Consider the following 16646-nt stretch of genomic DNA (forward strand, 5'->3'; position numbering starts at 1 on the left):
TCACTTGATGGTCAAAGGCAAGTCAATGTCGGTCTTTGTGGATACCGGGCTGAGGGCCATATGTACTCTTTTTCTGGATGTAGGGCCATTGAGACAGGTCTCATGTAACCCCGGCCCCTCTAACTTGAACTCAAAGTTCAAGTCGAGGATGGTCTTAAACTCCTGATCCTCCCGCCTCTACCTCCTGAGTGACGGTATGCCAGGAATGCTCCACCACACCCAGTTTATGTGGTGCTGGGGATGGGACCCAGGGCTTCTAGGCAAGCACTCTGCCCACATCCACAGCTCCTGGATGTGCCTTATTTAAAGTGAGCATTACAGAAGCAACACAGAGAAACAGAGCAGCAGTTCTTTGCTGCCCATTAGAATTGCTTGGGGAAATTTTTTCATTTCACTTTCTCAGAGATTTGGGGATCTCCTTAAAATCCTGGAACAGAACATTCCCAGGGTGATTAAATCACAACATTTGAAAAATGCCACAGCTTAAATCCTCTGCGATGCTCTGTAGGCAGTTTTACTGTTAAACAAGGTTGAGAACCGGTGAGCAAGGTGGACCCCGGGTAGAAGCCACAGTCAAAGGCCTAAAGCCAGCCTGCAGAGTCACACCCAGTGTGACTTTAACTCGAGGTTGTTTCCACCCTACAGTGGTCAAATTGAATATGGAAAGTATTTATTATCCAGCCTTTCATAGAAAGTTTTCCAGCTGTTCAGAAAAAAAAAAAAATCCGTTCAGTAGAGCTAGGATATTTTTTTAGAAGCCCAGAAGGAGCAGAAGGTGCCTGAAGCTGTGGGTGTAAGGAACTGTGGAATAGTTTGTGGTCCCTGTCATTCAAAAGTGGGACTTTTGTAAATGGTCACAGGTATGAGCAGGGATAAGGGTCCCAGATGTGGGTGACTGGTTTCTGGGTACATGGCAGTTACACGGCAGACTTCTTGTGACTAATCTAGTTCACACAGCAGTCGCCTGTGTTGTCAGCCACGGCAGTTTGGATGCCAGGGTAGAGAGAGGGTGGGTCAGTGGCTGAAAGGGTAGATAATGAGAACCTCTAAGCCACAGGGCCGGTTCTGTAATGAGTCGCTCACACAGTGCAAACATGTGTGAGGGACTGGGAATTGAAGGTGTTCAGGGAATACAAATGAAAGTGAGAGAATGCCATAGTGTTTGTGTTGGTTGTCTGACTTTTTCTGGGGCCCTGTTCGCCAGGCCCCAATGAAAGATCAAAGAAACGAGTCCAGCTTAGCAAGCCAGTGAATTTATTGGGGTTACTTCACAAGATTGTGGATGACTCAAAGGCATCTGCATCACTAAAATGCCCACCCCTGCATGGGTAGCAACTCATTAAAGCTGTATCCCTCAAGCTCCCTGCATGATGTGCAGGCAGCTCTATAACCTCGGGGAGGGTCCTTGGGAGTCTTGTGCTTTAGGAACTTCCTGGGACTTGTGAGTTTCATTTACTTCCTGGACCTTGTAGGTTTTATTTCCCGAGGCTTAAAGAGCCCCTTTCCAGGAGTGAACGTTTGAATCTGGGGGAGATATCCGCACATCACTATTCAGTCACCTCCCCCAACGCTGGAGGATGATGAGAGGGAAGATTCAGAATCAGGTTATCTGCCTCATGGTTAGCTCTCTCAGCGTCTGCTCCACAGAGGAGATGGGTAACACACATTGCTGAACTTCACAGGTTGTGTTTGTGCACCAGCATCTAACCCCTGCCCCCTCCCATTCCCGGTCAGAATGGGGACTCTGAAGGGTTGAGACAGGCTTGGAGCATCAGCCCATCATCTCTAATCGGGACTTGGTGTGTGCTTTGAACCTGTCACGTTTGCCTGGGTTAGCATTGTCAAGTTACCGATGTCCTTTCTTTTTGTCCCTGTTTGCCCCACTCCAGGATCATGAAGAAGGTTGTTGGAAATCGGTCTGGCTGTCCTACTGTAGGAGACAGGATCGTTGAGCTTATTTATATCGATATTGTGGGACTTGCTCAATTTAAGAAAACTCTAGGACCATCCTGGGTTCATTACCAGTAAGTACTATATGCTAAGACCTAACATACAGTCCCCTAACAAGGACTGCATCAGTTTGTTTGTTTTTAAAGGATGAAGGATGAGTAAATACTATCTTTTGAACTGTACTTTTTCATTCCTAATGGAGTGTACTTTTTCGTTCCTAATGAAATTCAGGCTCTTCCCACTGCCTGTCTGCCTCCTGGGACTATTCATTATTTCTATTGATGTTCTGAAAATAGAAAACAGGTGTCCAGCCAGGCATATTGGCACATGCCTTTAATTCCTGCACTCAGGAGGCAGAGGCAGATATCTGTAAGTTTAAGGCCAGCCTGATCTACATAGTGAGTTTCAGGACAGCCACTGATACATAGTGAAACCCTGTTTTTTTTTTTTTTTGTTTGTTTTTTTTTTGTTTTGTTTTGTTTTGTTTTTTTAAAGGATAAAGAAAGGAAATGTGAAACAAAACAGACATCTGTCTTCCCCAGTACCTAGCATTCCTCTCTTTGTATACCCAAAAGGGTCTCATGTATTTAATCAAATAATGATTTTTCTTATTTACTTCTCTGCTTATTTGTTTATTGTGTGTGTATGCATTCATATTTGTGTGAATGTGTATGTATGTGCATGCCACAGCATGCATGTGGAGGTCAGAGGATTTTCACCTTCCACCTTGAGGAGGCAGGGTCTCATGGATTCCGCAGCTGCAAAGCTAAGTTCAGGATAACTGTCCCATGATTTTGTCAGTGCTGGTGATACGATGGAACCCAGGACTTCATCCATGATGGATGAGCTACATCCCGCACCTTTTCCGTTTGTTCCTGAATTTTAAATTAATGGGTAGAAATATTTTTGATGTGGTCTTCTGGGTTAACTTTGTCACTTTACCAAACACCTGAGCAAAATACCTTACGAAGAAAGTTTTATTTTGGCTTGTTCAATCTCCTTGGCATTTCCCCCATTTCATTGGAGTTGTTAATCAAGAAGAACCATCATATACTCTAATTCAATACATAAGTATCCTAAAGTAGGCTCATATCTTTTGTGTTAGTTACAGTTAATATTTTTAAACTTTAAACCCCGAAGATTATTTTAGACTGGAAGTCCTTTATGAATCAGACAAAAATGAGAAGTAAACTGCAAAGAATTTTCCCAAAAATTCAAGGCCTGACAATGTCTATTGTTTATAAAATTCTCTTTCAAACTTTACCCCCAGTAGCAATGATTTTCTCACTGGACAATGAAATATATATATAGCAGAGGGACTGATGGGGTAGACACTGTGTTAGAGGTCCGAGTGTTCTGTGTTGACTGTATTAATGACTCCGATGGCTGTTGATTGCGTTATCTGTGTTGGCTTTACTGACTGACTGTGTTATCTGTGTTGTATGACTGTTGACCATGACGGCTGACTGCGTTGAATGCTTGTGTTGACCTTGTTGATTGTGCTGGCTGTGTTGAATGATTGGTGAATGCCTGTTGGCTGTAATGGCTGACAGTTGGATGTATTGACCTTGTTGATTGTGCTGGCTGTGTAGAATGATTGGTGAATGTCTGTTGGCTGTAATGGCTGACAGCTGGATGTGTTGACTGGTGAATGATTGTGCCTGCTGTGTTGACTGTGCTGGCTGTGTTGAATGACTATGACTGCTGTGGAGACTGAGCTAACTATGTAGACTGCTGGCTTTGTTGATCATGTAGACTGACTGTTGACCATGCCAACTGTGTTGATTGACTGTGATGATTGTAGTGACCGTGTTGAGTATGTTGTTCTTACAGTCTCTGCCATTATTTTCCTCTCCTTGGGCTCTTACCATTCTTTTTGACTTTTAGGAAAGTTTGAGCCGGGATAATGTTTTCTCCTTTTTGTTAGTTTTTTATTTTGATCGCGTGTATGTGCATGTATATGTCCATGCACACATGTGTGTAGGTGTGCATGCATATGGAGGCCAGAGAACAACCTTGGGTGTCATTCTTCAGAAACACCCTCCACTTATTTTTGAGATAATCTTTGGTTGGCCTGGAACTGGCCTCCGGGCTAGGTTTGCTGGCCAGTGAGGCTCAGGGACACACTTGTCTTCACTCCCCTGGCATTGGGTTTCCAAGCATGCACCAGGCACTGCACACACTGTACCATCCATCTCCTCAGCTCCAGCACTCCAGTCTGTCTTTGCTGTCATGTTTTCCCTATTAGTGGTTTGCTTTTCTTCTTCACAGATCATAAGCCATCGCTTTTAGTTGTATAGAAATAGCTATCTTTCTCCTTGGTTAATAAGCCATATTGTAAACACAGTTTTTTCTTTGGTGATAGCCTTAAGGGAAGAAAGTCAGGGTTGTTCCTTTCTGTCATTTTTATCAATGGTAGACATCTGGAAAACATGCAGAGAAAAGTGGGCAGTCCAGGCCTCCATAGACTCTCATGCCCTTGTTATTAAGAAGGGCTGTTTAGATGGAAAAATATTCTCAGTGGTGGTGTTTGGGTCAATTAAGAAAGGCCATGTCATTATTGAAATGGTCACTGTTGATTGGTATTTGGTGCTTGCTGCGTGAAAATGCTCCATCTCTGGGGGCTTATGGATGTATGGATGTGCATAATGTTTTTCTGTCTTTCTTTAGTAATGGTCTGAATTAGCAGTAAACAGCAGGCGGTCTCTCTGTGCTATAGCCCTCCGTCTTTGTTTTGTGGCAAAGCTACGGTTTCATCAAATGACAAGCAGGCTTCCTAGAATTTTCTTGCCTACTTCTTTCCCTTTAAATATGAAAAGTTGCATCTAGGGATAGAGTTCATTTGTAGCACACCTGCCTGTTGTATATGAAAGCCTTGGATTCCATCCCCAGCATCCAATAAATCAGGTGTGGTAGTGCCTGCCTGTAATCCCAGCACTCAGGAAGTAGAGACAGGAGCATCAGAAGCTCAGTCATCCTTGAGTACGTAGGGTATTTGAGGGCAGCCCTATCCCCAAAACTAAGAGGATGGAGGGGGGTACCAATGAGATGGCTCAGTTGGCAAAGTCTGGCTGTGCAACATGAGGACCTGAGTCTGGATCCTTGCATCTACATAAAAGCCCATGTGGTGGTGCACATTTGCAGTCCCAGTGTGGAGAAGCTGAGAGAGGAGGCTCCTGGACCTCTCAGGCCAAATACTCAGTGAGTTCTAAATTCAATGACAGACCCAGTCTCAGAAAATAAGATGGAAAGCTACGAAGGAACCTCTGGCCTACATGCATACACACACATCCCACATGTGTATGCACACGAACACATACATGTACAACCACACATGAACTCACATGTAGGAACATGCACACACATACACAACACACACATGCACGAAGGGGCCAGACCGTGGTCACCTTTCTTGATGGCAGGTGATGGGAACTCCATATTGCGAGGTGTCATCAGATCTTTCAATGAGCAGCAAGCCCCTTAGGTCTGTTGACCTTGGAAAAAATACTTATAAATTCTGTCTAATTTGCACAACAACCTAGAAAATTCAATTCAACACTTATTAAATGCTGACATGCTACTAGTACTCCAGCATGATCTACAGCACTCACAACCCATCTGCTCCATAGGCGATTCCTTTGCTGAGTGTTAAAAACTTCTAAGAGATGTGAGATACAAATGGATCACAGCATGCCAGCCTTTACACCAGACTCCCAGCTAGAAAGTAGACCCTTTGCTTCTGAGCATCTTTCTCACTGTAGTATAGCCTCAAGAGACAATGTTCCAGGAGTCATTTGGCACTGTTGTGAGGGCTCCATTAGAGGAAGGCCAACTGCCTTGGGCACTGGGGATAATACACGTTCACATCATTTCAGATACACAGAGGGCATCCAAGCAGTGGCATAATATTAATAGCGCACAACACAGGTACAAGATAGTTTCAAGATAGAGCCAAGGACGACCTTGAACAAGAAGCCCCCTGAGTCTGCCTCCCAAGGATGTGGCTTCTGGGGAATGACACCAGAGTTTGACTTCTGGCCTCCATATACATGCATGAATATGCACGCACACTTGTGAACATGCACAAACACATACGTGTACACATGAATATACTCATCCCCGAAAGAGAGGCCTGTCAGTCTACTGAGAGTAGCTCCAAGAAAGCCACATGAGATCGCAAGTGAGGACATTGTCCGGGTCAGCTCACAGTTTCTCTGTAGCCATGGCCTCCCCTCCTTTTTGTCTTTTTCTTGTCTAGGAATTCCAATTGACAGTTGTATTTCCTGGAGGATGTAATCTGGTAATTGGACATCAATGGTTTTATTTTGTTTTCAGAATCCTATAGCAGAGCAAAAATTTAGAATAGCTTCCTGGTAATAAGAAACGGAAGAAAGAGAGAGAAAGAGTCCTTAAAACTGTTTCCACCATCTGTGCTCAATGTGGGCTTTAATTTTCATTTGGTTTGCTGTGTTTTGGCCCAGTGGAAGTTGCTCAGAAGTGTACTGAGAGAGGACAACAGCAAACAGAAGCGTCTCCACTGGCCAACACCCTGAGCAGTGCAGCCCAGATCAATAATGTTGGTTCCTTAATCCCTTTCTCCCAGTTAGCCTTTGTGTCCTCTCCACCTGTGGTTGGAACGCTTCCTTTGGAAAAGGCTAGCTTGTGAATAGTTTGCAACCATGCATAGCTTCCGCAGCAGTTTGAAGACTGTCACCAACTCACAGAGAGAATATCAACAGCAGAGCGACCAGGTTCCAATAAAACTTTTTTTCCACTGCAGAAATAAGAACTTCATGGAATTTTCCTCTGTCATGTTTGAGAATCTGTAGCCTTGATGGGGAAAGATCTCAGTCAGTGACGTGTTCTGTGGTGTTCCAGGACCTGGGTTCTGTCCTCAGAGCCTACATGACAAAGCTGGATATGTTGGTACCTGCTTGCAACACCAATGCTGAGGGGATTGGGGACCCAGGGATCACTAGGGCTCCCTGGCAAGCCAGTCTAGCCTATTTGGCAAATTTCAGGTCAGCAAGAGATCTTCTCTCAAAAGGAGCCAAGATAGATGGTACCTGGGTAATAACAGCCCAAAGTTGACCTCTGACCTACACACACACACACACACACACACACACACACACACACACATACACGTTCTTACCTATGTACATGTGCACATATACAAATGCATACCCATGTACACAAAAGAATATAAAAGTAATTCTTAACTCTCAGCTACACCAAAATAGCTGATAGAGCAGGTTTGGCTCAGTGGAATAGACCCAAGCAACTGCATTGTTCTGTGTCAGCTCTGTCAGCTCTAAGCTGGCCTTGCAAGCAAGCCCTATTATATTATCGTTGGATATGTAAAAGCTACCCCTGCCTTGTAAATGAGATTGAAGTCTTTTTTTGTGGTATTACAACATAATACTGGAGCCAGACTTGATCATTGTGAAACAGAATTTATTTCTCATTGTTGGAAGCTAAAAAGGCCAAGATGGAATGGCCCCTATCCAGTCCAGTGAGGGCCGGATCCTACTGTGCAAAGTCCTGCTTGGATCTCCAGTCATCTTCTTTTAAAGCCACTAGTTAACTCCCAGAAGCCTGCTTTCAAATATCATCAATTCACCAATACGAAGAGCACCTTCCCAGTATGCAGCACATACAGTAACTGTGTCCAGTATGAAACAAATAGCGTAGCTGTGTCCAGTATAAAACCAGCAGATACTGTAGCTGTGTCCAGTATGAAACCAACAGATATTATAGCTGTGTCTGGTATGAAACAAATAGTGTAGCTGTGTCCAGTATGCAGAAGATGCTGTAGCTGTGTCCAGTATGAAACCAGCAGATACGGTAGCTGTGTCCAGTATGAAACCAGCAGATACTGTAGCTGTATCCAGTATGCTGCAGATACCTGTAGCTGTGTCATTAGCATCTCCTAAGAATAAATGATGTAGCTAATTGATGTAAAGGTTGACAGAGGCCAAAAGTTCTGAAGCATGTCCTATGGTCTAAGCAGAATAAGAGCTGTAGAGATAATGGCATTTTATTTCTTTCATCACATTGATTAGGCACATACTGTATGCCAAGTCATCCCTGGGTGTTAAGCCCCCTGCAGTAAATCCTTCAGGCCCCTTGCAGAACTCATGGACGTTTACTTCACTGGTATTTGAGCCAGTGGCGAGCCAGTTCTGTCTGCTGAGGCCTTCTTTACAAAATGAACAAGAAAATAAGACCTGTGCTTGTTTTCTGGGGCAATTTTACTTTCAAGCATTTGTCCATCTGCTTTTCTCTCTCAAACTATAGCATCTAGCATGGAGGTTACAGTTTGACACACAGCACTTTCCTTTCAGGTGCATGCTCCGAGTGCTAGATTCCTTTGGAACAGAACCTGAGTTCAATCATGCAAGTTATGCCCAGTCGAAAGGCCACAAGACCCCCTGGGGAAAATGGAATCTGAACCCGCAGCAGTTTTACACCATGTTCCGTGAGTATTCATGTGTGGTCCCTGCCTTTCAGAAAGCTGCCCAAGATAGGTGCAAAGGTTAACTAGGGAGCCATCTATCTGGAGTTGTGATTCTCAGGACCCTTAACTGAAAAAGTATGTACCATTCAACTCGGGAATAATTGGATCCTTTTTTTTTTTTTTTTTTTTTTTTCTGTAATTAGAATTGAAAGCACCTCCTGAACATTGTGTGAATAACCTTAGAAATGTCCTAGGGAAAATGGTTCAATACAAATCGCCAGTAGAAACCACATGGGAAAAGCCTTTGAATGAACAGTCACTAAGCATGTCCCAGGACCATATCCCCACTGCTAAAGGGCTACTGCATCCTTAAGAGGAATAAGGCCTTCCATGGCAACCCACTTTCCACACAGATCAATCTTAATTGTTTGGGCGTGAAGCTTTTAAAAGAAAAAAATAGCTGGGCATGGTGGCACACATGCCTTTAATCCCAACACTTGGGAAGCTGAGGCAGGTGGATTTCTGTGAGTTTGAGGCCAACCTGGTCTATAAAGTGAGTTTCAGGACAGCCAGGGCTGTTACACAGAGGAACCCTATTTAAAAAAAAAAGAAAGAAAGAAATGAAGGAAGGGAGGGCAGGAGGAAGGAAGAGAAAGAGGAAGGAAGGAAGGAAGGAAGGAAGAAAGGAAGGAAGGAAAGAATGAATATTCTCAGAGCTGGGGAGATGGGTCAGTGGGTAAGCACTAGCTGTGTAAGTTTGGGGTTTGGAGACCAGAGTTCTTATATCCAGAACATATGTAAATGCCAGTAAAGAGTAGTGGCATGCATATGAATCCCAGCCCTCCCTGAATGGAGATGGGGTTCCCAGAGCAAGCTGGCTTGCTAGAGTAGCCAAATCTGTGAACTTTGGAATAGACAAGCCAGAGAGACTGTTCCAATGTGGAAAGTGGAAAACAGCTGAAGAATACACCTGACATAAACCTCTTGCCTCCAAATGCACAGCACACAGACATGCATATATGGATGTGTACATGTACCCACACATATGAATATACATGCATGTGTGCCTTCTAAATTAGAACGATTTTAAACCCAGTTTCATGCATTGCTGGATGCTTAATTCCTGGACTCACACTATTTTGCCTCCTCTCACTGTCCTTGCTGATGTTGTGTATTGTTTGATAAAGCTTATGCAGCAAGGGCTTTTTCTATGTGGCCCAGAGAATCGCCTCCAAGAGCTATGGCTTTAGTGTCAAGTGAGTGATGTTATTGAGCAAGTGTCAAGCAAAAGTAAAAGCGGTTCATCAGTTTGGGCCCTTACAACATCCAGCAGACAAGTGGAGTAGCCCGATTGCACAAACAGGGGTGTCGTCATCAAGCTGGGTCTTACAGCAGAGACCGCTGAAGAAGAAACAGTTGTGCTGAGATCTCCATTGAGCATCTCTCCACTGAGTAGCTTCCAGTTCCCACCCGAGACATTTTTGTACATGGAATAAACAGTGGCATTGACTGGAAAGGGCTTGTCCCTCTGGCTGCCCTCAAGGGCATGGTCCAAAGGTTGTTTTGCCATTCTCCTTTCTCTGTCACAGGTTCAGGGGGCCTTGCAGGACCCTTTGAGGCAGTGGTGCTTGGGTCTGAAATAGGGGATTCCAACCTTGCTTCCAGCACCGTCTTCTCCTTGTGCTCAAACCGTCATGACAGTTAGCCAGCATGAGGGATGCTGCAGAGCTTCATGAGAGTTAGCCAGCATGAGGGATGCTGCAGAGCTTCATGACAGTTAGCCAGCATGAGGGATGCTGCAGAGCTTCATGACAGTTAGCCAGCATGAGGGATGCTGCAGAACTTCATGACAGTTAGTCAGCATGAGGGATGCTGCAGAGCTTGCCCTGACCGATGCTTCTGGGCTCTGAGACGTCTCCACTTAGCCTTCCCTGCCATTGCTGTGTCTTACTTCTGCCCTCCACCTTCCTGGTTTTGCTTTGCTTCTGATTAGCCAAGGACTGTGGGACCAAGTACCGAACCAGACAGTGTTTGTGCCGAAGTTAATTTATGATCAAGTCCCCACCCCTACGAGAAGGGAAGTTTCCATCCTGGGAATGAAAGGCCATGTGAATGACACCGTTTCTCTGAAGGCTAAGGGTAGAGAACCGCCCCTTTCCGAAGCTATTCAGTATGATTTCATCTAGAGGTCCCCGCGCTAGAATGAATTTCTGAAGTGTCGGTCTAATTTGCTTGGCTGATAAACTCAGCTATACATGCCTGTGTTGATGTTCTCCCTCATGCATCTTATGCAGCTGACCAAAGATGACCCCTTGCTCAGCCCCTAAATGTTTCAGTGAACACATTAGACTCATAATCCTAGGGCATTAGGTCTTGGGGAGGATTAAGAAGGGCACATAGCTGGTAAGGTAGCAGTTTTAAAAACCAACTCATGTGATGGGCTGGGGAGATGACTCAGTTGGTAGAGTGCATGTAAAGACAGAGACAGAGAGACAGAGGGACAGAGACAGAGCGAGAGACCTGTTTAAATGTTCTTTTGGGCCCAGAGAGTTTGGTAAGAGCATGCTGTGTGTATGATAGACATTATTATTATTGGAGTTATATTGTCCTATTATTGCCACCTGTCCCAGGGGCACAGTCGAGGGAACAAACTAATATTTGGCACACCAGGTAACAGATGGCTGTCAGCATGGCAAGGCATGATAAGAGTCTGCCTGGGGTTTGACTTTGCTATGAAATTCTGAGTCTGGTAGAAGTGTGCCAGCCAATCAGCTAAGCTATGACCTGTGTTAGGACAAGTAAGGTAAAACTTGTGCTGCCATGCACTTTCCAATCGTGGCAGCAGTAGCCTGTGCCCTGCCCCCCGAAGGGAGATGCCGTGTTCTCCTGGAGAGGAATGGGGTTCGGCACCCTGCAAACCTCCTTCAATTCTGTGGATGGAGGCTTTCAGAAGTATGAGCTCCTCCAGGTGAAAGAAGGTCTCTGTTTAAAATATAACGAAAGACAGAAACGGAAAGTACTTTCTCTTAACCCGGGAGAGGGATACGGTTTGTGGGTTCACCAGAACTCAGAGGGAAAGTTGAGACAGCTGAATGGCTTTCAAGAAAAGAGCCCACAGAGCAAAACATTACCAACCACCCATGACACTGAAAATAAACAGTGTAGTAGGAAATGTTTACGTGGTTATTTGAGATTGAGGAATGTGGAGGACCCGAGATATCCGTGCACAAGAAAGGCATATTTACAGCATCGATGTGAACACCTCAGGTGATCTTCAGTTTCAAAAGGCTATTAGTGAACTCATAAAAATGAAACATTGGGCCGGGAGATGGCTCTGTTACTAAAGTATTTGCCACACAAGCCCGAGGACCTGAGTTTGAGCCCCACAAGACAAGTAAAAAGCTGGGCATATTGGCACAGGCTTGTAATCCCCGTGCAAAGAAGACAGGGAAAAGTGCATCCCTGGGGCTTGCTGGCCAGCCAACTTAGCTACCTCAGGGTCAGGTCAGTGAAGACACCCTGTCTGCAGAAATCCAGGTGCATGGCACCTGAGGAGTGGCATTAAAGGTCCTCTTCTGACTTCCATACATACATCCACAGAACGCACAGACACACACAGCATAGCACAGAACAGCACAGCACACACCAATTAAATGTTTTCAATTCTGTACCTTGAAAAGGACCAAACGTTCAGCCAGCCTAATGAGGGGCCCTGAGTGTGCAAGCCTTTCAGATCAGGTTTCCCCAAACACCTTTTTCCATATAGCAGAGCCTCCTTCTAGAATAGTTCAGATTGCAGAAGTGAGGTAGGGAAGGCAAGGGAGACAGGAAGGACCATGGGGATGGTATCAGGAGTTGATGAGACCCCCCCCCCCCAAACAGCACCAAAAGAACACTGGCTACAGTGTATTAAAACCAAACAAATGAAAAATAGTCAGTAGATCTGGGGCTGTAGCTCAGTCAGTTCATGCTTGGCTAGAGTGCACACGCCCTGGGTTCCATCCCTAGCACCATATAAACTGGGCATGGTGGTGTACACCTGTAATCCCAGCACCTGGGAGGTATAAGCAGGAGGATAAAATGGTCAAAATGATTTGGCTATAATAAGTTCAAGGCTAACATGAGATACATGAGACCCTACCTTTAAAAAAAGAAAAAAAAAAAAAAAAAAAAGAAAAAGAAAAAAAAAAGAGGAAAAAAAGGCAGCTGTTGACTCCAGATATGATGATATGCCAAGCAAGAAAATGTAGTGGGTCACCTTTGCAAGTTGCTAGGATACCAACTCATTACTCTGAATAATAAAGGGGGAAGAGCCCAGCTTTGATCTTCCTGCCTTTCTAGCACAAATTATATTCGAAGATAATCAAATGGTTGATGATAAGAAACTGTTAATGATAGGGAAAGCGGAGCTGCAAATGCAAGTAGAATGAAGGATTAGAGAGTGAGCACCTTCAAACCCCTGATGAGATTGCAGATCTAAATAATCATCACACCACCAAACCCATCAGGTTACAAGTTGATGGAGAACTTTTCATGGCCGGGGCTATCTTCAAAGCAGGAAGTACGGAAAGAAGTTGGGAGATGAGGTACTGTGAGACATTCATCAAGACAAGCTGAGGCTGGAGACTTTCCAATAGACAACAGTGTCTGTAACTCACTCTCCAGACCCTGCCCCCTGTGACTTTCAATTCTCTGGTCAAGAGGTTTCCTCCTTCCCCTTGTGACAAGACCAGTTTGCTGGGTGGCTGTGTCTGTGCTGATGATCTGTAGTTGAAGACCGTTACTTTGAACAGAGAAGAAAAGAGTCAAGATGTATCTTCTTTTTTCTTTTAATATTTTAAGAATAGGGTCTCATGTATTTCAGGCGAGCCTTAAACTTGATGTGTAGCCAAGGGTGACCTTGATTTCCTGATCCCCCGTTTCCACCTCAGGACTACAGGTGTTACAGGCATGAGCCACCCACCATATCCAATTCATACAGTGCTGGGGCTGAAATTCAAGGCTTCAGGCCTACAGAGCAAGTACTCTACCAACTGAGCTATAGAACTAAGGACCAAACCCAGGCTTGTTAGGCAAGCACTCTCCCGCTGAGCTAAATCCCTACCCCCACCCCTTTTTAAGTGGTTTCAATGTGACAAATTTATTAATGTTTCCTTTAAGCAGTATTAAGTAACATAAGTATGCACCAATGTTGAGAACACACTGAGGCTCTTGTGCACTGAGATTGTCTTATGCTGCTGGCTACAGCAACAAAAAGAGACTGCAGAAGTTGAGTTAAACTTGGAGGCATAGAATTGAGACTTCGAAGCCAACTGTCTTGGGAGAGACAGTGTTTGGGCTTGTATGCAATACAGAGTCCAGCTTGGGAGCAGAGAAAGGTACAGATGGGCACACTGTCTTTAGACGTGAAATTCAGTAGACTAGGCCAGCAGAGTATTTACTCACATGTTGAATATTCGTGGTACACAGCTTATTGACCAACTTTGGCCACACCTAGCCTAACTTACCTCTTGATAAGATGGTAAGGTTTCCACACACGTCCAAAAGTCTCACCGTTCCTTATTGCTTTGCTCCAAATTGCAGGGGTTGCACTGTGGAACAACGTCTTTGTGTATTCTGTCTGTAGTTGGGCATTTGGGGGCCACCAGTTACGCACTAGGCCTGATACCCTGAAGTGGTTTCCAGAGTGAACAGATGGCCTGGCTGTAAAACACAGTCTCCTGGGTTAAATCTACTGAGTGATGGCTTTGTGTATTTGTATGTATGTGTCAGTGTGCCTGCCTGTGTGGAGGCCAGAATGTGTCACAGGGTGTCTTTCTCTTTGTTTCTTACTTTTTGAGAAAAGGTTTCCCATGGACTTTGGTACTCACCAATTTGGCTACACTGGCTGGCCAGCAAGCCCCAGGGATCCACCTGTCTCTACCTCCCAGTTCTGGGTTACCAGGATGTACAACCACACCTGGCCTTTTTGTTGACCCAGTGCTGGGAATTGAACTCGGGTCCTCTTGCTTTTACAGTGAGCGTTCTTCTTATTTAGCCATTTCTCCAGCCCTAGGTGATGGCTTGTTCAAAGAAACTGATGAGTGTGTCATTCCTCCTGTCCACAGATTTCCACTCTGATGCCTGTCTTTATTGCTTGTTTGCCTTCCAAGCTAGACACTACACCCTTCCTTCTGTCTCCAGAACCAGCTCTTGAAAGCTGTTCTCCTGGAGTTCATGCCCTCAGAGATTGGGGTGTCTTCCCTCTCGTTTGTCTATACACTTGCTTTCTGACTTTGTAGTGGAATATTCCCAGGCTTGGGCTCAACGGTCATCCCTCACGCTGGGTTAAAGCTATTTTCTAGGCTGGGCCCGACTATCCAAGAGTGAAGAATGCCAAGAAGGATGGGTCCGTTCCTTTCTCTCTGTCTTGACTGGATGTGATGGGATTAGCTGCTTGAGTCCCTGAAGTGATGGACTATGACCCGGAACTATAAGGCAAATAAACCCGTTCCTCCCCTGTGTTGCTTTTAGTCAGGATATTTGATCGCAGCAGCAGAGTTGACACTAAAATCATCACCAAATTTTTTTTCTCGTGAATATTTTTAGTTATACATACTAAAATGTTGTATTTTTAGTTTTGCCTCTGTGTGTGTGTGTGTGTGTGTGTGTGTGTGTGTGTGTTTACACATGTGTGGTTGCCCACACATATATGGGTGGACAAACATGTATCCAAGATATTTTGGGGAGTTTTTTATTTGTTTGTTTGGTTGGTTGGTTGTTTGGTTTTGGGTTTTTTGAGACTGGGTTTCTAGTGCTGGGTGTCCTGGAACTCTGTAGACCAGGCTGGGCTTGAACTCAGAGGCCTGCCTGCCTCTGCCTCCTGGGATTGAAGGCATATACCACCACCTCCTGGCTAGCCCAAGATCAGGAGTCATCTTCAAAAGCTGCCTCCCTTACTCACTGAGGTAGGGTCTCCCCACTTCTGCTTGCATAGGGTGCTGGGGTCTGGCCTCATGTTTCTACCCTTTATCCGCTAGGCCACCCTCTCAGCCCCATCCATAACTCTTTCCACTTCATGAATCGCACTCCTTTTTAAGCTTCAACACTATCCGTATTTTCCAGTGCTAGCCAAGAATCTATTCAAGTAGCCACTTGCACTCTGTATTCTGGGGGATGTTTTGTTGTCCCTGAGACTGTACCCCATCTCTAGGTGTCTGGATTCACTCCCCACCGAGGCATTGTTTCAGTGACAGTCTTTAGTCTCCTACGAGTGCACTTTCTGTAAACTCCTGAAGGCAAGCTCTTTTCTTTCTTCTCGGTCTCAAACAATGAAAAACAAATTACCCACACAGAGTGAAACAGAGAAGGTGTTCGATGGACCCACCTAAGAAAGAAAACGGGAACCTCGGAATTCATGACTTGCAGTGTTTCTCGGATTTTGTTTGGATAGCCCTAATTAGCTCATAACATCCTCGTTCATAGTTCACTGGCTCCTGTAAAGATGTTGGCCAGGGTAGAAAGATCACTTAATCTAATTGAGTCCCCCATCTTTCCCTGTAGACTGTGATCCCCACCCTGCTTCAGGCCAGCTCAGACCTGACTTTCCCAGCCTGCAAACTTCTCGGGAGCCTTTGCAGCCACCTCTCAGCTCTGCTGTTGCCACCGCTGCCTCAGAGCCCTTCCTTGTTCCCTAAGCAGAGTCACATGTGTAGATTTATTGCTTGTTTGTTGAGTCACTGTAGTGGCTTAGATGTGAACCAGTCTTGGCATCCTAGAAACTCCAGCACAGGGCAGCCTGGCCTCACCTCTCACCAGTGGTCTCCCTTACTTTCCTCTGGCCTCTCTCTCATGTCTTTTCAACTGTCAGACACACTTCTACCCCAGGACCTTTGCAGTGGTTGTTACATTTTTCTGGAATGTTCTTCCCAGAGTTTGGCCCCACCACCACTACCTTGTAACTGTAGCTCAGTGAAATTTGCCCTGATTCCATTTGAAAGGGCAGTTCATTTTTCAACACACCCCCATACTCCTCACCTGCCTTATTTGTTCCATAACTTTCTATCTCCCAGAATTCATACCCTTCCTGTCATCTGGGTTATGCACAGCTTGGGAGTTTACCTGTTGTGTTTATTGATGAAACTTAGCACATGGTGGGCATTATCTATTGAGTGAATTTAAATAAAACAAAGGGTAATATCTGCCCAGGGTTTGGTTCATGCAACAAATCAGGAGAAGGTAGGAAATGTTCAGAATT

At 45.0% G+C, this 16646-nt stretch overlaps 1 protein-coding gene across 4 annotated transcripts in view; it reads left to right on the forward strand.

The window, feature by feature from the left end:
- The window catches only part of Mgat5 (alpha-1,6-mannosylglycoprotein 6-beta-N-acetylglucosaminyltransferase), a 263927-nt gene that overhangs the window by 166877 nt on the left and 80404 nt on the right, over positions 1–16646 (forward strand). For all 4 annotated transcript variants that reach the window (XM_051203941.1, XM_051203942.1, XM_051203943.1 and 1 more), the window contains 2 exons: positions 1890–2024; positions 8298–8431. In XM_051203941.1, the coding sequence (XP_051059898.1) occupies positions 1890–2024; positions 8298–8431 (269 nt within the window). The remainder of the gene's footprint in view (positions 1–1889; positions 2025–8297; positions 8432–16646) is intronic.

Source organism: Phodopus roborovskii, unplaced genomic scaffold, assembly GCF_943737965.1.
Source record: "Phodopus roborovskii unplaced genomic scaffold, PHOROB, whole genome shotgun sequence".
Lineage (NCBI taxonomy): Eukaryota > Metazoa > Chordata > Mammalia > Rodentia > Cricetidae > Phodopus > Phodopus roborovskii.